Source organism: Dromaius novaehollandiae, chromosome Z, assembly GCF_036370855.1.
Source record: "Dromaius novaehollandiae isolate bDroNov1 chromosome Z, bDroNov1.hap1, whole genome shotgun sequence".
Lineage (NCBI taxonomy): Eukaryota > Metazoa > Chordata > Aves > Casuariiformes > Dromaiidae > Dromaius > Dromaius novaehollandiae.
The window spans coordinates 71,130,198-71,156,559 of NC_088132.1; the positions used below are offsets into that span (position 1 = coordinate 71,130,198).

The window sequence follows — 26,362 nt, forward strand, 5'->3', positions numbered from 1 at the left end:
GCATGGGCTTGATTTTTTTTAAAGTTCCTGCCTGACATACATTTTCAGAGCCGAGTGGTATGACGACGCCAGCGAAGTGTCCCAGCGCTGGACACTTGCATGGGGCTTGATGTGGTCAGCAGGTGGTGCTTAAAAGGCAAGAAATAGCCGGCCTCAGCGAGACGCAGAATTGCTGAGTGAGCAAAGGGCTGTGACAGCCTGTGAAAACCAGCAATTGCGTTTCCAGCATCATTAGTTGTTTTCTTGTGCGCTTCTACATTAGATTTGTTTTGCCAATGTCCCGATTGATAAAGAGGTGCTTATTTGGGGTGTGTCATGATCACAGTAATAAGCAACTATTTGACCCTAAGGTAATTCTTAGCAGTTCAAGTCTCTGTTATGTTACATTCCAGCTGGTTTTAAAGGAAATCTTCAGAAACCCACAACCAAAATGATAATTATCGCAAGCCAAGAGCACATGAACTAAAACCCTACCCTTATTCACCCCAGTACTGCAGGACTGTAATATTACTGTATAAACACAGGCCTTTGAGTCAATAAAAACTTTTATCAAGAAGCGTAGAAGAACTTAAACTTCTACCCTGTGGAAATACCCTACCAGCACTGGCAGATCCCTCAGCACCAGAAAGGATGGTTTTAAGGTCAGCCTCTGCCTATCTAAACCAGCCCTGCTGCCAAGAGGACCTGTCCTGTCCGTTGCACCACCGTCAGCCCCGTGCCCCTGCCGCAGCGGTGGCTGGTCCCCACCTGGCCCCAAGGTGAGCTGAATTAGCACAACCGATCCCGTGCAGTTTTTGGCAAGCTCTGAGATCTGTGATCTGCGTCACTTTTTGGCCACGGGCTCACTGGCGTCAGCCCAGGGGAGAGGGTGAGGCCTCGCATCTCCTTTCGGGGCAGGCGAACGCGCTCGAGTTCCCCGTGGGCAGACGAGCTGTCTCAGAGCTACCTCGGCTGTGTCAAACCACACCCTGAGGAAATTTGGCCTTTCTTCTCTTGCCGCAAGCCGAAGGTGTCTTTCACTCACCATTTATTTTATGGCCGAGACTTTACACCACATCGCACCCATTTAAACTCTTCTTCCCCTTGGGCAGAGCTGGTTCCCGTGTCTCACCGCGCTTAGCCAGCCAGCCACCCTACTGATACGGGCAAAAATGTATTTTGTCAGCCTTCCTAAATGAACACGCACAAGAGGAGAAGATGTGGTAAACAAGCTAATAATATCAGCAGGGGACAAATACCACCTTGGGAGGTAATTAACATTTTTCAGCACCATTAAAATTAGGCTGTGACTCAGTAGTACGACTGACGAAAGACTTTTTAATTTCATGGATTAGTATTTGTGTGCTGTTGGGGGCTGTTTACATAATGCAAATGAGTTGCAAAGAGGACAAGGGAGAAGGACTGTTGTATCATTAGCACGAAAATGGCAGCAATCGGGAATTTGACAGGAACATACTAACAGAGGAGCAGGCAGCTGCCAGACATAGGTGTCGTAAATCAGCTACGTGCAAATCAGGGTAAGCAAGCTCTTTTTAAATGGCGGAGTAACATGGACAGTTGAGTCTGTAGCACAGGAGGTGACAAGGGTGAATTTGGAAGGTTGTACTAAAGAAAATAAAGTGCATACCAGTACATGAAAGCTGAGCTAGACCAGGGTGCGGATACTGAGCCAGAATGAATTCTGTGTATTGCAGTGGGGGAAAGTCTGTCCTGGAGGTTAAGGAAACTCCTGAGGTGTGACCACATAAGGGGTTATCAAGACATAGACATGGCTGTATCTTCACATAGATATTATGCGCCTAAAAGCTGGCCGTGGTCCAGAAATGCTTGTTTTGGTGCATACTCGGATTTTTTTTTCAAAAGGAAACTGAAAGCTGTTCATTAAGCAGTTTTGTATCTATGTATGCCCATCAAATATGTTTTGTATATAAGACCACATACAAAGTTCAGGAATGCTGAAAGTGGACCCACTGAAATACCATTACCTCAGCACCTGAAAAATACTCCATGACCACTTTTACAAAAGATGTAGCTCCCACAGTTCAGGCCAGACTGTCAAAGCGTAAGGAAACCTGCTAGTCTCTACATGCTTCAGAAAAAGATAATCCCCAGACAGAATTATTTTGGTAGGAACTTGACCCTTGTAAAAATTTAGCCTGACAGGACTTGACTGAAACCACTGTAATGACCAGATTGTTGGCACTGATGTGGTAGCAGCTGGATGTGATTCAATTAACTGGTTTCATGACAGTTTCTGAGAGCTAGGATCCTTTTGAAACCTTATTGCTAACTTTTAGCCCTCCTCATTTTGATTTTGCTGGTCCCTGTTCTGAAAATACACCCTTCCAGATAGACTTTATAATATGCTGTGATGCATTCTTGGAAGAAAGTATCCCTATCCCCCATATGTGGCATGAGTTCGCTTCTATCAGTCTTTAAGAAAAGCTGCAGTGGAATGAACATACTGCACAAGAGGCCTCTTAGTTTTCTGTTACTTCTCTTTCTCCCGGCGTGGATTCACTGCTGCACGTGAAGGCCTGCTCAGTGTTTCCAGCTCACCTGAGCAAGGATAAGCCATTTAGAAGAAACAAGCTGCAACTGCAAACCACCGCGTTCACTTACCCACTTTCCAGAGCTCAATTATCTCTCGGTAACCTGGGTAACAAGGGCTGGCTTGGGAAGGGGAGTTAGGACAAACAGCGCAAAACATAGTAAATGAGGCTATAGAGAGGCTTCCACGGCCAAAAGCAAGGTCAGGGATCCAGTTATCTCCGGCATCGGCGTGCGGCCCAACCCTGCAACTGCTGAGCCCTCTGGCCCCACGCAAGTACCCTTCACCGACCATGGTGACACAAGCAGGGATGGGTTTTATACTGGCTCACTGTCAGTGGGACAGAAGTGGAAGTGGAAATCTAGTTGTGCTCGGCTCTCAGGGTGGTGGTGATGAAGGGAGGGGGAGAAAAATAATCCAAGACCCAACGCAGCTTGAGGGCGCTTGTGAAGTCCCCTTCTCACCAGGGGTACAGTGGTTTGACTGCAGTGTCGCTGCCCTGCCATCCCCCAAAGCAGCTGAACCTGTGTCCTTAGTACATCCTCCCAGCAGGGCCACCGTGGCCTCGTGACAGCTAGCTAGAGCCCACGGCGTTGTCCTAATTTCTGTAGCAGCAGAGTAACACTATCCTGACAGATGAGTGCAAGAAGGCTGAATCAGAGTGCCATAAATACGTGGTGCAAATAGCCATGTCCTTTTAATACGGTAAAACATCATAAAACCAAGGATACATTTTATCTAATTAAATAAGACTTAGGAAATAGAATGAATGTTTAAACATTAGCAGCTATGCAAAAATATGACTACCACATAGAAAAAATACGACTATTCCAGAGTAATTAAAGTAAATAAACATCAGGTTTATAATACTCTTCCTGCATTAAAGACCTACATGCCTTTCTGGACAAACAGAAGGGCCATTACTTACAGGTACCTTGCTGTTTAAATAGTGCAAACAGATGTTTGTGAAATCCCTTTTAACCTTTTAAAATGTATATATGAGTTCAAAATAAGCATAGCACATACTGTATAGGATTTTTCTGATGTGCTTTTGCTTCTTCCTCTATTTCCTTCTTATCTGTCACTGAATTACCAGAACAGGCTATCTTTCCAACACAATCTGTCTGCATCTACAGTTGCACTGTGCAAGTCTTCATAGTACAAGCATTACTAGCAGCTATTTTTTTAAATGAAATACAAGCATTACAAAGCAAATGAATGTTCAAGGCTTTCATCTTTTTCTGTTGCATTAATCAATGTGCCATTCTGTGAGAAACAGCAATAAAAACAGTTCTGTAAAAGGTCACTGGAATGCCATGAGCCAAATCCTTGGGTCCTTTGCACACAGAGACCATAAAGTGGGCCCTGGTTGAAGGTTCCCATAACATCGGGTGGATCTGGAGAAAGTAAAATACCATCTTGGGAGTGCTGTTTTTCTGAAGCAATCCATGTCATATATAACGACTTCTTAGTGGTTATTACCAGTCAGAACAAGTTAGAGCAGCTCTGAGGATGAGAAGTCTCTTTATACCCTGTATGACGGTGGGAACGTGCGTATGTTTCGATAAAGGAGAATTTAAAGCAGCTAGAGGGACTGATACGTCAGAGGGAGGTGAACTCCAATCCCAGGGCATAGCAAAGCGGCTTGGATTTCCCGTGGCCACACTCCTTTCGGCTGTCATGCAACCCTGTGGCTATAGCAGCTTTATCTCCAAGCGTGTGCTTCGCAATGCGTAGCATCCCAGAAGGACTGCAAAGTGACGCAGCCGTCTGTGTGGCAGCATGTGGTGAAGCCCCATGGAGCCAAGTACAGAGTGCAGAAAAGGTGCCTTCCTCCGTAACAACATTAAAAATTTTTTTACATTATCCTTACAAGGTACTTGGCTTTTTTCTTTTTTTCCTTTCAATATAGCTCTTCCAACCACTGGCAGGATCCATGAAGCTCCATCACTCTTTCTAGGTCAGATCTTGCATGAGAAAAACATCTGACCAAGTTCAATGTATTCTCATGCAGCCGCAGCCGTTGGGAATAATAATGCTAGTGAACAAACACGCTAGCTCAGTCTTTCTGTCCTGGAAAGTACTCGCATGCTGCACTAATGCGTGTACAAGGGCTGCAGAGAAAGGCAGTGTCATGCATTTTACAGGCCCAATCCAGTTTACAGGAAGAGCTGAGACTTCGCTTTTCATTGATTTTGTTCCATTTTCTTAATTAAAAAATGGTAGTAATGAAATACTGAATATCTTTAATATATAGCACAGGTACCTAAAGATCCTAAAATCGCCTCAGGTGCAGATCTTCACCAGCAGCAAAAAGTGGCTATATGTGGGGTTTTACTTTGTTGTTGTCTCTCCGAAAAAAATCAGTCTGAGAAAATGTCTTAGTAAAGTGATTTCATGCGCCCTTTTTCCTGGGGACTCAGCCAGCTCCCTTCACAGTGATCAAACGCCTGAATCCCCAGACAATTAATGCTTGATAGTAACTCTCATTTACTCGGGTTTGACAAACTCCTGGAGTTCCTCCAACTGTAGCTGAGTTACTCTTGACCTACCCCAGCTTAAAAGAGATTGGATTCTATTTTATTTGAATGTGTTGCCATGCTTCTTGCTTAGGCATCAATAAGAGCTTAACTCTGCAACCAAGAGGTCAACAGAAGAGTTCACCAACGTTTATGAGACGCACACTATGATTTTCAGCTAGAAGTGCAATGTTATTGTCCTGGATGAATCAGATCTGAAAATTAAAGTCAGGGTGAATTAAATTTCATTTCTGTTGCAGTGGAGATTGTTACTGGCATACTGAGAACGAAGGTTAGGCAGATCGCTGAAATGTAGACGAACCCTCTTCCTTGTAAGTGTAGCATTGCACTGTGAGAAAGGTGCACCACAGAGGTGTGCTATTGTCTGATGCAGCAGGCAGGAAAGTAGCCTGCTTGTGTTACAGGAAAACAATATTCTGTTGTTTTTTTAAGGCTTACTGATTTTTGCAAAAGCTGGACATTGTGACATATGCGTCTTCATTATTTGGTGACCTAATTTCACTGTTAGGCTGCATATGGGATACCGTGTCAGCATTCAGGGGCTCTGGTCTGGGCTGGCCTGAGGGGTACGAGGGAGGAGCGCAATGGAGGCCAGGACCGTCATTATACAGGGGTGTCCCATTGCCGCTGCAGACTTCGTACGTGCTAGAGCTGCTAAATTCTTCAGTGATCGGATATTGGCTTTTATCCAAGAGTCCATTCAAAGCTTCATCTGGCCAGATTCCCCCGTAAGTCACAGGCAGGTCTAGGTTGCTTTTATTTATCCTACCAGGGCTCATCTTCAGGTTTGATCCACTCTTAAATTTTTCTGGAATATTTGCCTGTGGAGAAGCTGGTGGCTGCAGAAAACTTTCCATTTCAGCTTTTGCTTGAATGCCGTCCACTTTATGGATATGAACATAACCAAAACTCTCTGGGTTAAAGCTTGTATCAAAATTCTGCGTGGCAAAGGGAACACCGTGGTCAGTTAACAGTGGGCACTGACTTAACAGAAAAGATACTTCGATAATGACCTGCTGGAAAGCAGCTCTGTGGAGAAGGACCTGGGAGTCCTGGCAGACAAGAAGTTGACCATGAGCCAGCAATGTGCCCTTGTGGCCAAGAAGGCCAATGGTATCCTGGGGTGCATTAGGCAGAGTGTTGCCAGCAGGTAAAGGGAGATGATCCTTCCCCTCTACTCAGCCCTGGTGAGGCCACACCTGGAGTGCTGTGTCCAGTTCTGGGCTCCCCAGCATAAGAGAGATATGGAGCTACTGGAGCGAGTCCAGCAGAGGGCTATGAAGATGATTAGGGGACTGGAGCATCTCTCCTATGAGGGAAGGCTGAGAGAGCTGGGCCTGTTTAGCCTGGAGAAGAGAAGACTGAGGGGGAATCTTATCAATGCATACAAATATCTAAAGGGAGGGTGTCAAGAGGATGGGGTCAGACTCTTTTCAGTGGTGCCCAGCGACAGGACAAGAGGCACAAACTGAAACACAGGCAGTTCTGTCTGAACATGAGGGAAAACTTCTTTACTGTGAGGGTGACAGAGCACTGGAACGGGTTGCCCAGAGAGGTTGTGGAGTCTCCTTCCTTGGAGATATTCAAAACCCGCCTGAACGCAATCCTGTGCAACGTGCTCTAGGTGACCCTGCTTGAGCAGGGGGGTTGGACTAGATGATCTCCAGAGGTTCCTTTCCAACCTCAACCATTCTGTGAATCTGTGAATCTGATAATCCATCTGATTTTAGAAGGGTATTTATTTCTTTAACTCTAGAGCTACCCTTGAACAGACTGACCAACGGGTTACCGGAGAATTGGCTATGACCTGGCTCAAAATCCTTTCCCATATTAATCTGAATCTATCTAGTGGTGTCTTCCAGGCAGTGGCACTGGAGAGGGTTTTATGGTCTGTGCAGCATGATAGTACTGTTTTACAGACTCTTCTGAGCCAGATATCTACCGCACACCTGCCATTTCATAGGAATGAATGTGTCGACCCACATGGTCCCTTTCAGCTTTATGTTACTAATTTAGCAATGTAGGAAGGAAATGTTTATCATGACTTCCTCAAACATATTAGGGATACCTGCACTAGATAGCACTAGAGATAAAAGAACCTTTTTTTGACCTCTGACGATTAATAACTTGCTAGTAATGCACTAAGTGGAGACTGCTGTTCATTTGGCAGAACAGCACTGATGAGTTTCTTAGTGAAAAAATACTCTAGGCGTAGTTGTAAGGCAACTGGTTAAAAAACTGGTACAAACCGTACAGTCTGTAATGTTTGCACAACAGGCCGTTGTCTGGCAAAAAGCAGTTCCTGGGCTTTATGGGGCATGAGCAGTTCTATTGGTCTATATGAGCATCACCAGGCACATTTGCAGAGGGCCACCCATCCAGCCCCATGATTGTAGCATCACAAAGTCATAGGAAAGTCTCGGTTGGAAGGAACCTCTGGATTCCACCCAGTCCAACCTTCTGCCAGAAGCAGGGCCTTAGGTTAGGTTATCCAGGACCCTGTCAAGCCAAGTCTTGAATATTTCCAGACAGGGAGTTTTTACCCCTTTTCTCGGCAATCTACACAACGTTTAATTGTTCTCACAGTGAAGATTTCTTTTTCTTATACCCAGATGAAATTTCCCCTGAAGCTACTTGTGTCTGTTTCCTCTTGTCCTGTCACCATGCATCCCTGTGAAGAGAGCACCTCCATCTTCTCTATAGCTACCTTTTAGGAATTGGAAGGGTATGAATTTTAGGAATTGGAAGGATATGATTAGCTCCCCTCTGAGTTTTCTCTTTTCTAGACTGAACAAACCCTATTCCTTTAACCTTTCATCATATACCAAGTTCTCTAACACTCTATAGTTTTTTTGTGCAATTCAGCTGAGGCAACTGTCTATTCTATTCATACCCTTCTGCATCTGCCTGTGCAAATACTACCTCTCTTGAATGAACTTTAGAAGCCATTTTGAAAGATAGCCTAGTCTCTGCAGCAAATGCGTACACTGTCATGGATGTTAATTATGTTCCCCACAGCCTATCCCCATGCAATAAGAACAATAGAAGCACATACGTTTTTTGGTTTCTTGCACAGTTGCTCCAGGGTTCTTTTATGATCAGGAAGGTTTGGCCACACAGCGGGCTTGATCCTGAAACAGGAATGGTAGACAAAAAGGGGCTCAACAGCAGCCAGAGAGAGAGATGTTGCGATACAGGAGGTTCATACTGCATCATTTGTACTAATCCTTGCAAAGTCTTAGAGGTGGCTTGTATGACTCAGAACAAATGGAAGAGAAGACTGAGCATAAAACAAAGACAGGAGAAGAGGAGGAGATATAAAGGTCACCTAATAGTCATTGCTCTTCTGAATACACAGATTGCCACAGTTAAAGTAAGACACTTCCCCACTACTGGAAAAGCAGTAAATTGTGCTGGCAAAGGTCTCATTTGAATATGGCTATGTTAACTGGGTTTTGTATGGTGAAAACAGCTTCTGCAAGTGGAACAAGCTGCTGTGGTTAAAGTGCAAATCTGCACATATAACAGCCTCTACATGTATGTATTAAACAAAGAATTGCACATTGTTCCACTCCCTGGCCAACTATCTGTGCTTCAGACATCTGTGTTGTGGCCTTGTCCCGTAGGTGTCATCTTATTGCCTTAATTAGCAAAATTCTCTTGCTGTGTGACTCAAACCCTTCAGCCATGCTGCATCTAGAAAACATTGCCCAACTGACACTCAGGGTTGCAGTGATATAGATAATATAGTATAGACGTATATGAATCTATATTTATATGTGTCTGTGCATATACATATATATATATATAAAACCCCTCTTATTTTGAAAAAGGAGACCTCTGGGCTCAAAGGGTCTCACTGTCTAAAATGTGATTTTTCAGAGATTTTATATATGCAGAACTTCTAGCAAAGTTATGAGAATTACAGGTGCTCAGGAACACTAAAAAGCATGGGGTAGAATGTCAAGTTACATCTCTACTAGCAAATTAAGCAGCACCAAGGAGCATTCCCTGGCAGACAACTCAGATGTGTATACTGTTTAATTATTAGAATGGTCCTTGGCAGGGTTTGAGCAGAGCCAGCTAGCACATCCCCACACAATCCCCACGTCTACTGCAGGAATTAGCACAGCCCAAGGATCGTCCCCAACAGACAGCTTGTATGTGGCCATCTCCCTGGATATTGGCAGAGGTGGATGTTATGGGCTGGGGCTGTTCACGTCAGCTGGTCTGAATGCCACAGAACAGCCCTGGGCATTTTACCTGCAAGTGGGGCATCTCCTGTGGCTAAACTTAAGACTTTCTCATTTCAGATTCTGGGTCCGCCAGATTATCTATTTATCTATTTATTTCCTTAACCATGTCTATTAGCTATCTCTTATATGTAATACATAAAGGTATATACTTTTACAATGCATTTACTATATTTACAGATACCTATCTACGGCTCTGTAGCTAATAAACGAAAAAACCCCAACACACAGGACTGCCTCTGAAATATAGCCTCAGTTCCAGCTCTTCCTTGACCCCCTTGGAAGGGGAGGTAGAGTTTGGCTTTGTCACACCAAATGTGACCTGCAGCAGGCTGCGCTTGTGACTGATGACACCAAGATCTCTTCCCCAAGAGCACTGCCACGCTGCTTTTGAAGGGGTTAAAGTGTGAACATTCTGCTGACTCAGCTTATGAAAGGGAAAAAGACAATCTCTCCACTGAACAGTTTTCAAACCTCTTGAGACTTCACTAAAACCCATATTCATGAGTCAAATGTGCCTTCAGTGAGACACTGACGCTGTGTTTTGTGCTGGCTTCAGCTCCTGAAAGGTCCCAGTGTTTCAAGCCCAAGACTGAAGTCTGCTCTTGAAGTGGCAGAGGATAAGAGCTTGTCTTCTACCTACTGACACTCTCTCCTTGACTGCCCACTTCTTTTACTCTTTGCTTGCCTTTGGCTTGATATAGAGGCCCAGAGATGGAAGAGAACAGTTCAGAAGTATAACAGCAAAAGCGCTAGGACTGTCAGAATAGGACTGTTTTCCAACTCTTTTTCAGATATGAAGAGACTTAGATTACCTGTTTTCCCAAAAAGTTAGGATCAGGACAATCATGACAACGGACAAAATGAATCCCAGGATGGAGAGTATAATCATGACCATGTCAGTGTCTAAAGAAAAAAAAAAGAACATCTGCTATTGCATATAAATACTTGGTAGCCACTGTAACTGTAATGTCTTCAGACAATAAATTAGAAATAAATGCCAAACATTGCACTTTCCTATCACTGGACTGATACAGCAGTCAATTTCTCCAGCCTCCTCGAGGGTGGAGAGAGGAAAGCTCTCAGATTTTCAACGCTTGGTTGAATGTTAAACTAGGTTACCTGCTTGGATTAAAGCAGCTCAAAGTCTGCTGTTGCCTCCAGCACGGGGAAGCTGTCACTTGCTGTATCCTTACAGCAGTATTGATATGACTTTGAACTACATGTTGTGCAGAGGAGCCCTGAGGGCCCTGGAGCCTGAAGGAACTCAAAGGACCAGAAGGGTTATTTCTGCTCACAAGAGAGGTGATGAGGTTTTGTCCTGGATCACATTTGTGATTAAAGTGACGTGTTTGCATACAACCATCTGCATCTAACCCGCTTGCATTAGCCAACACCCCTCCCCGGGGGCCGTGTTCATTTGCCGCAGGCCCCGGCAGTGCTCTTCCCCTCCTTTTGCTCTTGCCTTGCCACTGCTAAGGTAGCCGGGAGTCAGGTCATCACTGATCACAGCCTGAGGGCCCCAACTCTGGCTGCTCAGGCTGAGCTTTTTCTCACAAATGGACGTAAGTGTTTTTCCCCCCTTACCTTTTTCCGTGGAGTGTTCCCCGGCCGTTCTGAAGCTCTTGGAAGTGCTCCATTCACTCCATGTGCCCTTAAAATAATCTCCATTGGGCTTTGAACGGACTTTCACTTCATATGATGCATCTTTTTCAAGATTTTTCCCCAGTAATTTTACCTGCAGGTATGGAGACTCTATTGTCTAAACACACAAACACAAAAAAAAATCCATTAATTTTTCTAGAAAAGACAAAAAAAGCATCCTCCAGGTTCAGCAAAATGCAAGTCTAAGCCATATGACTTAGAAGCCAACCATCTTAGCAAAGACATTTTCTAAACATCATACAGAAAGACCAGAGAGAAACAGTTGATGGTGGGCTCCATTCAAAGAGCAAGGACTCTTCGGCTGGACTTGCATAGCCTGAGATTTTCTGAAGGGGGCCCCAACACACAATAATCCATGGCTACACCTGAAGGAGAGACTTCAAGCTGCGAAACACAGGGTTTTTTTTGAAATTCTAAGCTCTCAGCTATGCACAAATACGAGCTCAGATGAGTCCTTGCGGTCCTCTACTGTTTGCTCTGTGTGTTTGCTTATTGTAAAGGTGATGATCACAGCATCAGCCTGGTTCAATAGCCAGGAAGTCAGGACAGTATCGGAAAGAGAGATAAATGCCGGGTAAGACCTGGCTGGAAAACAACTGTACTATGCTACTTCTGGTGCTGTAATGGACAATATATGCTTACTGGGAAGACTCAGAAGGGAGAGGAAAAAAAAAAAAAAAAGAAGACTGTGGTGCGTAAAAAGACAACTTCTGAAAGAACAACTGCAGGAAAGAAGCTGAAATCCCATTGTGCCGATCTGAGACACTCTCCACGTCAGTGTATTCAGTTGTCTGAATCTGTTTCTTTTTCTAGTTACTGTTCTCCTGTGTTTCCTCTGTTAAAAACATATAGTACGTGCTTTTAAAAGCCCCCTCATCCAAACTAATGTTCGCACTGCTGCTCTTCTGGGGGAGGACATGCAGATCTCTGCAACCAGGCGGCCCTGCCCAGACTCAGGCCTGGTTCCTAGAAAGCTGCACCCTGAAACATGGTCTGAGGCAGGGAGAGCTGAAGGGCTGCGCACTGGAGAGCTGACTCCACATGACCCCCAGGCTGGAGAAGTTGCAAAGAGAAAGGGACACAAAAAACCTACTGCTATATAAAAAAAGGCCAGGTCACAGGCTGAAACACCAGAGGTCATACAATCTACTAACTGGTAGGCACAGAAAACAAGAACAAGGCCATCACAGCAAACCTCATTACTAATAATATTGAAGATGGTTCTGTTCCTTTATTGTTTCTTCTATTTTCACTGCAAGGCACAAGCACACATGAAGGGCACTTCTGTAGTCCAGAGAAGTATCTAGTAGACACAGTTGCGGTCAGTCTGGAACTGCTTCGACTAACGAAACATGTAAATGCCAAGCATTACATCTTTCCAGGTTTTGAACTGGAGAACTCTAAAAGTGCAGATGTGAGGTTTTTACATGATACTGGCATTTCTGGTAATGTTAATTTCAGAAATTAGTGTAAGCATGTCTACATTGTCACTTACTTTCCAAATTCCTTCTTCCTGACGGTAGGCTATTTGGTGTATTAATTTGTCCTTTAAGTATTTCTTCCATGAGTGTGGTGTACTATAATGAATAAGATATTCATTTGCCTCCTTTTGGTATGTGATGTTTATATCAAATGGTATTTCTGGCTTAACTGCAAATGATAACAAAACAGGATATAACAGGATCAGATTAATGCTGCTACAAAATAAACACGTTTAGAAAAGTCCATTCCAAGCTTGATCCCCTCCTGAGTGACCTATCTTGACCTAGGGAACAGTGCATGGCTGGCCTGATCTGGGCAAGTGTAATGATAAGCTCCATTTCATCCCTTCATCCCAGTCCCAAGCAGGGCTTGGTGTTCATCTGCTGCAGCAGAGGACCTGCTTGATACAGCATTTGCAGCAGGGACAGCACTCCCCTGGACTGTGACACTGAGTCCTTGGAAAATAACACCAAAGCATCCCACACTCCTGCACTAGCTCTGCTTGGAGACCTGAAATTCAGTCCCTCTAACCAGGGTGCTGAGACTTCTGCCTTCAATTGAGAGACTATTAAATTCTTTTTAAGGAGTAACCTGTCAGTTACCATGGTTGTGTCTTCCACATTAAAAGCTGTAATCGTGATGTGGAAGCTGTTAAGAGCCAGTGTTGACTATTCAGTAGTGTTCTGATGCATTTCTTGTGGCAAACTGCTAAGCAACTGGAGAGGGACTCTCTTAGGGGGCATTTCTGGGTAGTTTCTGGGCACAGAAAGTTAGTCCAAGCTGGCCCACAAACTGAGATGAGGCATAAGATGATCACTAAACTACTGGACTGGGGCAGAAATGCTTCATAAGAGAAGGACATCACAGTGTCTATTGCCAAAGAAGGTAAATCAATGCAATATCAGAGCAGAAAATAGGATTGCCCTATAAGGACTTCTCTGCAGCCCTCAGATGGGACAAACTCCTGAGAACGGTAAGCCCTAAGGAACACCTCTTCTCCCTGAATTCCCCATTTCTTAGCTCATGCAGCTTCCCTCTGAGGCTTTAACAAACCCATCTGTGGACCCTCAGCACCCTTTCTGTGCTGCAGGAATCATGAGCATCTACTTCAGACCACTGATTCCACCAAGAAGCAAGGCATGAAAAAGTGAAATCTCACAACCTCATAAGCCCTGTGTGGGATTAGAGTGTGGCTGCTGAGCTCACGCTAGACATTAAGTGGTCAGCCCTGAAACTGCCGAAGTCCTAGTAAAAGATGAATAAAATGTCCCTGCTTGACATTTCAGCCAAGCTCCAAAATAGCTGCTTCACTCACCCATATAATTCAATCTAGGTCTAGGTCTGGTCAAACAGAGCGTTATAATAAGCCAGAATTCAGCTACACTTTTTCAACGGAGGTTAACCATGCTTGGTTTTGAAGCAAGGGGAACATCACACTCCACCATAACCTAAAATCTAGCATGACCTACCACTGATCCCCTCCTAGGACACTATTTTATATTGCCTCTATTTCATTTGGATTGACCCTTAAGTTCTGTGTTGGGCTACTTTTTTCCTAGTAGCTTATATATTTTAGTAATGAGCAAAATGTTAGGTGTCTTACCAATGTCAGTTACAACCAGACTCCTGCAGGTCTTTCTTTTTATCTCAGAGTCCATGCAAATGTCTCTATTTGAGAGTATATCAGTGAACTGTAAGAAATACGCATCTTCCTGTTTCTCCATATTGGAACATATATAATTGCTGTCTTCCTTGGTACTGTTGACCAAAGTGACACAACATTAGCTTCCTCTCAGTCTTACTATAAAATAGTCAGGGACAAATGCTGATTGTTCATTTCACATTAACTGAAGTGAGATTCCATATGAATAAGAAATAAGAAACAATACCACACAAACGAAGACCTTAAAAGATTGATACTGTTTTTAGTCACGGTCTGTGAGCATAATAATCAAGCGACGTGAATCACAGTAAGAGTCATGGAGCTCTCTAAGAAAAAAGCATGCCATTATTTAATTGGATAGATATGCGTTAAAAAAAAGTTGTATCTTTACACATGATCTTACTGCCGCCATTTGTAAATACCGAGCAGTATGTTTGGATGCTCACTGAAGGAAATGAGAAATTTCTTACTGACTGCAGAGGAAGCAAATACAGCCAGGCCAAGAGGAAATTAATGGCATAGTTTCACAGGTGGAAATATGTCTGTGTGCCTCCTGTGATAGAGGGCTATGATAAAATTTCAGTCAAATCCCAGAGTTAAACCCATGAAAATAGAAAACAGAAAAATTCTAACAAACAAACAAATTGAAAATAAGTAGTGATTAGAATAGCAAGATGCAAAAAAACCCCAAATTGACTTTTGCTGGCTGCCGCAATACTTTCAGTTTCAGGAAAAACAGGCAAAGGGAAAAGCAAAAGTATACAAAATTAAAAAAAAAATTGAGCTTCTTCAGCTAGGTGCATCAGTGACAAAAACAAGGTAGAAAAGAGTTTCATGGCCTCAGATAGAAGTGGAGATGACTGATGTGTTTGGTAGCTGTTTGGGTGTTTGTATACTCATTCTAGTGTGTATTTTTGTATGTCCATGTGTGAGAAGACAATCGCTTAATTTTTATCTTGAACAAGATAATGACATTTTCCCCTCAGTGGAAAATTGGGCTTTACACCAAAGAATTTTGTGTGGAAAGGATCTGCCTCTTCAAAAACATTCCTAAGTCGTTTTATTTCACTACCATCTAATTTAAAAGGAAAATGCTCTCTGTGCATGCTCAGCTTCACTAGTGATAACGTATGGGCCAAAACAACAGAAATAAGATCAGGAATATTGCAGACATTATGATGCACATTATAGATCCTTTCAGCTAATTCTTTTTCTTATTCAGGGGTTAGATTCTGTTTCAAGAAACTCTTATTTTTTTGCTGAATATAGTATTCAAACTTGGTACAACACTCTGAATCAGAACTTTGTCTAATTTTTCCAGTCCTCTTTCCCAGCATATGTCAGTGTGATTCACTGGTTCTTAGCATTTCGGCTTCCCAGAAGTTTTACCAAAGGACAGACAGTGACACCGCTTACCACACAGCCAGGGTATAGTTAGTGTTGTAGGGAGGCAGCTCCGTAAAATTGCAAGTTAGGCTGCTGTAGGAATCCTTAAATTCCAGCTGACTGAAACAGTTGATGTCCAAATTATCTGGTTCATCATCTCCAAAAGTCCCTAAGGAGAAATTCACAGAATACCAATGAAGTAAACCGATTAGTCTATTTGATTTACAGATCCATTGTAAAACGGGTTGTTTCTTTCAGTGGTTGCCTAAAAGGAAGAGGATTAACCGACCAGTTTTGTAAAAGGAGAAGAAAGCTTGTTCAAAATGAAATAAAAAGCCAATTATACCTTTCAAGGTTGTTCTCCCTGTACGTGACTGAAACCCACCCACTCAGAATGTACCAAGGTGCACTCCGCATCATCAGTCTTTTGTGAACTATAAAATGACATTGCGTAGCAGATGGCTCGATCAGACAAGACACATATGTCTGCTCTTTGCTGTTAGTCATGGTCAAAGAAGGGTGCTGAAGTCATCTTGGAAACCTTCGATGTGAAAAAGTCCCAGGGCAGACTGCGAAGCAGAGAAAATAAATTGTTCTCTGTGCAATTTAATGCCTTGTAAATTTGACATGGCTGTTCTAGCCAAGGACAGGGCCATTCTAGTTTTAAAAGTTACAGATGAACTTTATAGCAAGAAAAAAGTAGGACCTACTCCATTTGAAATTCCCGCAGAACTTTCTCAAACAGGTTTTCCTATTAGAAACCACAAAACACTGCTAGCCCCTGTCATGCAAAGGGTAGCAAGACACGCTCATGATGCCCACTGAAAAGCAGAACATTTATGTCAAGGACCAAAACGCTCTCGAAAATGAACAGAACAGAAATGTGCACTGAGAGATAAACTCAGCATGATTACTGCCAGCAGTGTTTGCGGCTGATGCACAAGGCTAATGTCTTCTCTAGGGCAAGGGCTAGTCTCCGCAGGAGATTTTTTTGTGCGGGAATTTCAGATCAGGACAGCCTGCAGCGCATCAAACATCTTGTAACTCTGAAGCAGTAGATCCACCCTGGAGGATGCAAGAACAGCAATTTCCTTTGCTGTGCCTGCAGAAGGACCAGCCGCCCTGCAGACATCTGAGAGCATCAGCGCAGCATCTTCCTGCCCCTGCCCTGATTGTGCTGTGAAAGTGCGGCCAGTTTCCAGACTCGTGAGGAGACTGGAAAATGATATGGGTAGTTTTAGAAAAACAGGAGTATTTTGCTGTCACAAGGCAATTGAATCCCATAGCACATTTTGACTGTATTGCAGCATTCTTTGAAATGTCACGAATTTGAGCTCGGGAGGGAAAGCTCAAACTTTCTGCCAGAACGCACGGCTTCCTGCAGATTTGCCTCGATGACTCATAAAACAATTACAATTTGACTATGAGCATATGTCTCTTGTCCTGCAGTTGGTACATATGAGGTCAGCAAAACAACAACCGATGCTTTTCAGAGGAGTCCTGTCTGGTAGAAACTGTCAGTTCAGTGGGACTTCATGAAGTCTCACCCATCATAGCATTGACCATCAGGTCAATGAAAGGGTTACTGTGATGAGCCCTCAAGCAGATCCTTGGTGGGAGGAACACCTCTGCTCCTTTACAGGTGGTTAAGGATCGCTGTGATGATATATAACCATCTCCTCAGAAATCCCCCAGGATTATTCCTGATCCACCCCCACCTTTGATTCTCTCCTACCCAGTTCTCTCCAATGTGGCACTCCCAGGTGGTGCCACAGAGAAAACGAGAACCTGGCTGCTCCCATGAGAACGGTGACTCACATATCTGCACAGACAATGTGGGGAAATGCCCATGGAAAAAGTTCCGATGGAAAATCCCTCCCAAAGAAAATGATTATTATCGCTGATATTGCACAGGTAAATTTGAACCACTGAAGGGTGATTGGCTACTTGGATACTGTGATTCACAGTTATACCGGTGACACATCTTTATATTACTGTAGCTACCGTATGTCGCAGGATCTCTGGCAAATGCTGCCAGCATACAGGGAGACCTTGTTCTGAATGGGAATACAACTAAAGTCATGGTTTAACAACAGAAAGAAAGCAAGGGTTAGTTTTTTGGTTTTACTTTAAAACGTAAATAAAGAGTAGCAACCATCAGGGTCCCCATCAGCCAGTGTTTCCTGCTGACATCAAAGATGAAATGCATCTGGCGTGGGATACGTGAAGTAATTCAGAACTGCAGCAAAAAATGCAAATGTGGTGCCGACTGGGGCTAGGAGGAAGGCAGATGTGACTAGCATCTGTGGTGGGCAGCAGGAGCAAGGGGAACGTTTGCTACTGTATTAATTCAGAACTTGGAGCCTGCTGCTTTGAAAGGGTCAGAGCCACCCTCTGAGCTAAGACTGAGTGGCCCTTTAGTGGCTACCACGAGCAACAGGTACTAAGAAGCTACGAAACTGCTTCCCTTCTCACCACAGCTCCTGTGTTCTCTGTGCCAAGGTGAACCCTGCTCTCCTTGAAGGATGAGGAAATGCAGCATCTTTTACTAAGGTTGCCAGTTTGTGGGGATACACTGTGCAGCACAGGCACACACAAAGCTGGTAGTGCAGTAATCTGGTTGACCATCAGCATTTAAGAGAGAGAAACAGAGGTCAGTGCAACTCTAGAATGAGCACAGCAGCAATTTCACACAGCTGAAAGTCTTGATCACCACAGCCCTGAGCCATCTGGACAGACATACATATACAGATGTATATTATATGTAATTATTGATTTGCAGGTAAAAGTGCATGCACACATTCACATTTATTCAAAAATCAGGGGAAGACAAGTGAGCTGAAATGAATCTGTATAAAATATATTTTAGATAGATGGGCAGATACACCCAAAGCTTACATGCACAGATATGTCACATTCGAAGCATTGCTAAAACCTCAGATACAAATACTGGGAGCTTGGTTTATTTATACTTATAGTTACCACAAGACAGCATTAAAACTTATGAATTAGGATGACTTATCTTCATTTATATGAGACATACGGATTTCTTGGTGCTTTTTGTGAATAGAAACTAATACAGCTATTTTGTATAAACACACAAAAGTGATAAGCATCATACTAGTTAAGTATCACATCAGTAGAAATCTTTCAGCTGTTTGATACTGCTTTGCTGAAAAGTGACAGAAATTTTAAATCATTTTCTATGAGGCTGACTGCAAGATCAAAAGAAAGAAAAAGTTTTTGTCTTGAAGTTCAAATAGTCATTTAATGTTTAACTAGTAGAGCTGCACCCTTGGGTGCAGGACTTTACCTTTCAGACACTGACCTTTCACATTGTGATTACGTGGTTCCTTATTCATGTAAATCACATTTTAATCATAGAATATATGCTAATTAAACCTCATGATCAACATGAGGTATGCAATTTGAAAAGCTTTTTCAGGTACTATTACTCCACAGGCTGACAGTAATTTTGCTTTTAGCTGACATGTGTTTGTATGTAGCCCCAGTAATGCTTCCCTAAACCTCAAAAACACTGCACACAAATGTGTTCACTACGTAAATGGTTTTGATGATGCCAACACTGCTCACACTGGTGAGGGTTCTTTATACAATTAAAAGTTCACAAGACGATAATTTTTTCCTTGAGAAGACCAGACCACACCTCTGAGCCTGGTTCTGCTGAAATGAAGGCAGGACTCAATATGGGGAGATTCTAGTGGGAAAAAGCTCAGTCTCATCGCTACAAGCAGGGCACATCCTTCACAGAAGTGGTTGTCTCTTGGGTTTGGACAACACCCAGCTGAACGGTCCGAATCACAGCAGGAGCCCTGTGAACCTTTGCCAAGAGGAGAGCACCAGCAGAGCCCATGCACATGCTCTGAAGCCACTGGGACTAACCACAATACATGAAACCAAAGGTACCGGCAAATGCCCGCAGGGTCAGTGACTGAATTTTCCATGCAGATGAAGTGACCGTTTCCACAGACAGAGTCTTGCGAAATTTCTAGTCCTAATAGCAACAGACAGAATATTGACTGGATTTGGGATTAATCTGATTCATGGAGAAATCATTTTAATCAGAACAGTTTTGAGGCGGGTTGGACAAACCATAAAGTCTGCGGAGGAGGGCTGTTTCAGGGAGCTGCCCTGCCCGCTGGCACCTAGTAAGATGCTGCCTCCTGCTTTCCCTTGCCTGACCCCTCCTGCCCCACTGCAGCTGCCTTGTAGCTCTCCGATGGCTTTTGGGGCTCTCCACCCCCCTCCGCCTGGCTGCGGGTGGCTGGAAGAGAGGGGACAGAGCTGGGGGGACAGTCTGCGGCTTATAAAAGAGGAGGAGGTGAAGGCAAGAGCAGTAGTGAACTTCTTCCCTCCTCTGCTCCTAAGAAGGGGGTGAGCTGGCGCCTGCATCCTGCTGCAGCCTGGCCGGCAGCACTTCACCGGGAGGCAGGGAGAGGACGGAAGTCAGACGGGGGGAGGCTGAAACATCCATCACCAGTGATTTACCCTGGGCTGTTTAACTTCTTGGCCAAAGCCATGCCACTCATAAAGAAAGCATTAATAATGGTAATTGCTCAATGGGGATTTTCCAAATCTGTTCATTTCTAAGCAAAGGATTAGTCTTGACTTACTGGAAGTTGGCGAAAAGGCTAACCAAGGACAGGTCCTGTCCTATCTGCTCTAAGAAGTCCTGAAGATTTCAGTAACTTCAACTATAAATCATTAGCGTCGACCACTCACCACAGTAACTGCTTGCAAAACCCGTCTCTAAGCAAAGCATATGAACAAAAGGCAAACAGAAAAAACAAGAGTTTGTTAGATGCAGACCTAAGTTCTTCTGTTTTCTTCTAATAAACTTCTCATGCGTATCCTATGTGAGTATCTGTACAGCTATCCGTGTATATGTATATACATGTTATGATACATGACACATAGGGAAAAAAAAAGAGATCCTCATGATTAGATCTGCTAGGTAGCATAGGTGCCCAGCCATCACTTTCCTAAAACCCCAAACAGTAAAATTATGGGACTCTAAAATTACTGGTAACTGAGTGACTGTCCATGTCCTTCATGTACAGTGCTACAGACTCTGTCAGTGCTCTTTATATGAATGAATAGTGTTAGACCAGTAAAAGTTTAAAATACCTGGGGTTGAATCTGTAAATCCAGTTTTCCATCTCCCTTTTGAGAAAAGACAGAAGACTGAAAGAGAGTAGTTTTATTGTTGCTTTTTATATTTTGCCTTTTAATTTGGATAATTCTGCTGCTAAATAATTTTCACCCATCTAAATGAAATGTTGAAATTTGCAGTAAGCCTGAATTTAAACTGTTGAATTAATTTATAATTCTTTGATGTACAAGTGATGGCTGCTCACCAGTGATGGACTGCTGAGAAGGTGCTGGTTGAACTGCTGCCTCAGCCACACTATTATGGAGACTGGGACTACCCTCACATATAACTTATATAATCTTTTGAAAAAAAAAAGTTTCGATTTCTAAGTAGAACAGGTTGGACCAAGTTTGAGCTACATTAAAACATTCTCGTTGGAAGAAGCTGCCAAGGGCACGAAAAGTCAGAACCTCACCCTTTTCTGACAGCAGCTCAGGTAATTATAGCCGACAAAAGAACGAAATGATTCCCTACCAACAGGCATAATTCTTCACATAAAAACTAAATACAGTGAGAAAGGCTAAACAGGTCTGATCTTGCATGCCCTCTGCATACAGCTATCATCACTGTGATTTTATTACAGTTTGGACATTACAAGGAAAGCAGACCTGGGAATTCAACAGATAACCCTCCAGCTCCACATTCACTAAGGTCCTGGCACTAACAGAAAGAGCCCAAAGACTAAAATACTAACACATTTTACCCAGCAGTTACATGTCGGAGCTCTTAACCCAGGTTTTCAAGATCATACACAAGTGGAAAGATGAACATGAAATGACTCACCGTCACCATCTGCTGAGGTGCAACCACTTTCCCCAAAAGCGGTATGAAGAAACAAGAAGAAAATGCTCAATACAGTACTCGTCCGTGTCATCCTGAGCTAGCCGCATGTGCGCACTACGTGTGTGCACAAAACACTTGTTCAGTTACTTTATACTAGATGACAGAACAAACCCATTGCCTGATAAAGAGACCGCAGGCAGGGGGAAATGTAAACATGCCGGCAAGGATGACTAGTGACAGACAGCAGGAAGCCAGCATGAAGATATTAGCAGAGCTTTTACTTTGAAACATGCTTCCCACTTCAAAACTAAGGGCCTGATCCATTAAGTCCATTGAACTTATGGGGCAGAATCTGGTTAAGTCCAGTGACTTGAGGGCAAATTTCTTGGATCATGCCCCTAACTTTGCTAGTGGGATATTTGCTACTGATTTCCCTGAGAGCATGATTCAGTCCTCATGTTATGCAGCTTATCTCCAAAGATAGCCACAAAGCAGAGAGCTGAATTCTACCAGACGTTTAGTTCCTCACATCCACTTTCCTCTCAGTGGAGATACACGGGTCCAAGGGAGAGAAATTTCCAGCTATGAAGTGCCATTATTTATTCTTTAAGTGTTGGCACTGTACAAGTCCCAAACAAGGCAGTGCTGACGCAGGCAAGTAGAGGTCTAAAAGACTAATCCTGCAAAACCCTACTCCTAAGAACAAAGTGATGCATCTCGCAATTTTTCAAGCTTTGGGCAAAACAGAGGCAGAAAGAGGAAGATAAAGAGGAGGTGTTAAATACTTCCTCCGCACACTTTCTGTGGCTCCATACACCAATGCACACCAGAGGGTAATACAGGGCTAGGCTCACTGCTGACTGATGTGGCTGGCTGCAAGTGAGCATCAGAGTCGAAGGAGGAGAGCAAGCACTGGCACCGCACGGGATGCACCAAAAGGGCTTTACGTCGGGGGCGTAAAGGAAACAGAGTTGGTAATGGTGCCTGAGCAAAAAGAAAAATGATGACACTATAAAGAAAGAGACTCAGACTGCACAAGCCACAGTGGCTTTTTAATCTGCAGGGAAAGATTTTAAACCAAGCACCAAAATGATGAAAGCTCAGCTCTCACATCTAGGAAAGTGTCCTTCTTGCCAGGGTGGACTCTCCTCTGGTGTCGCTCCCTGCCCTGAGGAGGGAGTAGCAGGCAGCCAAGCTGCCCAGGCACTGGGGCAGTGCTTTTGGTTTCCATCCTTGTCCCCCGCTGAGCTTTAATGGGAAGAAGCGGTCCCCTTTGCGGGACAGCTCAGCGGGGCTGCCTGGGATCTCGTAGCTCTCCCATGTCTGTGCCAAGTCCCTCCTTGTGATCAGACCTTGAGGGTCCCCACAGAGGGAGAGAGATCCCTGAAGACTCACTAAGCTTAGACAGACACAGGAAAATGAGGTTGGATTTATCTGACAAGATGTAGGTATTTACAGTGTACCTACCTACGTCAGAGCTTCTCGTGCTTCACTCCTCCCTTACGGCCAGCGGAGAGCGGCAGCTTCTTTTAAGGCATGATTCATCCCATCCTGAAATAGACATTTAAAAGGTGAAATTTAACCCCCTAAACATGTCTCTCTCTCTCTTCACTGAGTATGAAAGGAGCCCAAGGTGACTCAGGGGTAGATGTCTTCTTTGCAGACCTCCAGGATAAATCCCACCAACAAACGCAGGAGAGACCTGTCAGGCTGTAGCAGCCTCCCACTCCAAGGCAAGCGGGCGTTAGGCACGGCACCGGGGCTCCGGAGCTCAGGGCGAGATCTCGGCCCTGTGGCTTCTCCTCACCACCCTGCTGGAGTCAACGGCATCGGCATGGCCCCCCTTCAGTCCACGGCTTGGCCTCACCGACAGAATTATTTGGGGCGCAGCACCTATTTGTACGCTCTCCCTTCAAGAAATATCCTTTCAGAGGTGTCAGTCCGCTAGTGGGACTTCAGGAGCATAGTTAGTCTCTGGTCTCCCCCTCCTGAGTTTCCTAGGCTTGACCTAAAGCTCACCGAAGACAAACTTGAATCAAATAGACTGGTATTTGCTGACTTCACATCCCTAAGACCTACCGTCCCTGCCAGCTTAAATACACATTAGGAAAGTCTACTTAAGGCTTTAAGCACCTGGGTTAGTAATATTCAATATAATACTATTCTAGAAACCCTCAGGCTAATTTCTACTGCATTTTCAGCTAGAAATATCAAAGAAGGATGGCTCTGCTGAGCAGACTGATCACTAGCCGGATATGACACCGTCTCACTTTAAATTTGTCTTGTTTATAATTGAGTGGGCTATGAGTTCGATCATTTTTTTTTCCTTTTTTCCTGTTTCAGCTGAAGGAAACTGAAAAAAAAAGACTTTTTAGACATAATATTTTGGTTGAACATTGAACAATCTTATTATCAGAACTGCGTTGCTCAGGGGATTTCCATGTTGTCATAGCCGCATTTTGTCTGGGTGGGGAAACAAGGGACCACAATGAAAAGAAAAAAAATTGTATACAGAAAAACCCTGAAGCAAAAGTACATTTTGTTTTACTTCTGGGGCTCTGTTTCAAAAGCTGCTTGTTCTCTAAGAAGTATTTGGGTCTGTCAGTCTCACCTTGTTGCCTCTCTAATGTCCTGCAGATAGGAAATCAGATTTGTGAGAGTTCAAATCTTAGAACAGCTGAAGTGCTGGTACCCAGAAGCGGTCGAAAGGAGACTGGATTATTCTTTGTTTGCTATAGGTTTGCACTGAATCTGTCTCCTAATTCAGGAGTACACAAAAGAAATTTTCCTAAATTTGAGCTTTATGTTGGGCAGAGGCATACTTTTGCCAGCCACTTGGGGCTGCCTTAGGAACTCTAAAAACATGATAGATCAGGTAAATACATAAGTTTATCAAAAGTGCAGTTTAAGGCAGTGACTTCAAAGAATTCCATAATTAAATCTCTCACCTCTTTAAGACTAACAGTTTAAGCAGGGAAGAGTTTAGAGGGTCCAGCAAAAAGATACAAGTGCTCCCCTGGTCTGCTGGCCCTCATTAGCTTTGGATCCCAAAACTCTGCTTGGAGGTTCCGATTCATGCTATCCACTGTTATATTTTTGGCCATGAACATTGTCCAGGTTACTGACACTGCAACTGGGGAAAGCAAGTTTTTTATGTGCAATACCTGCAGCGTACCAGTTCCTCAGTGTTTCCTGCTGACCATCCCACAGGATCCATCACCCCATGGATTATCGGTTGCATTTCAGATGTTGATAACGACTAATCAAGCAAGTCGTTCACAAGTTAGTAGTTCTGTTTGCTTCTTATGCAGTTCATTTGTCCACCTGTTTTTGATCTCCCTGAGTATACAAAGGTCAGTTTTGATTCTGTTTTGGCTCCAAAAAACAGAAAAGACTTCTGTACGTAATCTAGATTTAACTAGACCGCTATCATTTAACTGCCATCAGTATCCGTTTAGAAAGATGAAATGGGTAGATCTCACCCTTCTACCTGCTATGCTCCTCAAGTGTGCTAGTTCAGAGTGATCCCAAAGCCTATGAGAGCCCTGTGAAGCAGGTCCTCCAAACTCCTCACCTTGTGAAGCTCTGGAGAGAGCTCATGTAAAGAGTTGTGCTAGAAGGATATAGTAGTCCTCATTTTTTTTAGGAACTCATTTGGTGTGTCCTTGTCAGATACTCATGGATAAACTGCTCATTGAGTTTTGGACTGGGAGGGAACTTTTCTCATGTTGATGAGATTTGACAGGAACTGTTGGGCTTGTCTTTCTCTAAGGCCTTGATCATACTCTGCTCCTTAGCTTTATTAATAAACTGCCTTGCTCTGTCACAGAGCAGGAGTGTTGGTCCTCCTGCCTGACCTTTTCTGCTCTCTTCCTTTTGCTTTTCTTTTTTTTGACTCTTGACAGTCAGTTTGGATGGCTGCGAGAAAGTATCCCATGGGCCTGTTGTGAGGGGTAGGTGTGGAAGCTGGGGAGGTCCTCTGGCCGCACACCTATGGCACCGCTGCTCAAAGACGTGGGGGACTGGAAGACATGACAGCAGAATTCTCCTTCCTTTCTACAGGCCACGGATGCTGATTCAGGACAGCTTTTTGACACTTATTTAGGTCCATCCTCCTTCACTACAGTATTTACATTTATGTGCAGCTTTAATGTGCTTCTAAATCCCATTAAATTAAAGCTTCAAGAAAAAATTCCCTAAAAACTCTTTAAAAAAATCTACCTTAGATATTTCTTTAGGTTGTTGACAGAAGGAAAAATTGGGGGAGTCCATGCAGCTGTGAAAACAGAATTTAGGAATTTCAATAAACACTTGAAATCCAGATGCTGATAACTGTATTTGTAAGTTACAGCTACTGATTGGTGCCTAAGACTAGAAAACTTTTTTTTTTTTTTTTTGTTAGAAAAGCGCTTGGTGAAGTTGAGGCATGTAATAAACCAGAATCTTGTTAGACCATATATTAAATATGTACTGAAATAGAATTTATATTTATATTTTTATTTTTATGGATATGCTGGGAAGCAGAAATCTTCTGGCCAGCTTCAGCTGTGAAGAGGAGGAGTTTTACAAAAAAAAGGGATTCAGAATTTTTTTCATCGCTTCCTGACAATCTCCGCTCTGACTTGCTCTGACAACTTGGTTCCATATATCTTCTCTCCGGTGGAAAGATGAGCGGAAGGAGTTCATGCTTTGCCTCTGGCTGCTCTTTCACAGTTTGTTGCCATGCCAGGAGCATGAAGTGGGAGCAGGAGCAAGTGGGAGTCAGAATTCCTCAAGTTAGTATTACCACAGGCAACATGACTTGAAACCTCTGCTTGAGTTTTTTGTATGTTGATGCTTCTGGGAATATTCCAAAGCGAGGAGTAA

General features: G+C 43.6%; 1 protein-coding gene across 2 annotated transcripts; it reads right to left on the bottom strand.

The window, feature by feature from the left end:
* Window positions 1–3,222: 3,222 nt before the first annotated feature.
* LOC135324717 (interleukin-7 receptor subunit alpha-like) lies at window positions 3,223–23,026 on the bottom strand. Of its 2 annotated transcripts, none has more exons than XM_064501547.1 (8): window positions 22,964–23,026; window positions 15,571–15,709; window positions 14,095–14,249; window positions 12,505–12,659; window positions 10,932–11,106; window positions 10,160–10,250; window positions 8,147–8,222; window positions 3,223–6,029 (listed from the first exon to the last, which is right to left on the bottom strand). In XM_064501547.1, exons 3-8 carry the CDS (start codon window positions 14,213–14,215, stop codon window positions 5,526–5,528), a joined length of 1,122 nt encoding a protein of 373 aa, XP_064357617.1. In that variant the 5' UTR covers window positions 14,216–14,249; window positions 15,571–15,709; window positions 22,964–23,026; the 3' UTR covers window positions 3,223–5,525. The 2 variants fall into 2 exon arrangements, with proteins under 2 accessions (XP_064357617.1, XP_064357616.1); XM_064501546.1 differs by lacking the exon at window positions 22,964–23,026 and adding an exon at window positions 21,497–21,725.
* Between the last annotated feature and the right edge of the window lie 3,336 nt (window positions 23,027–26,362).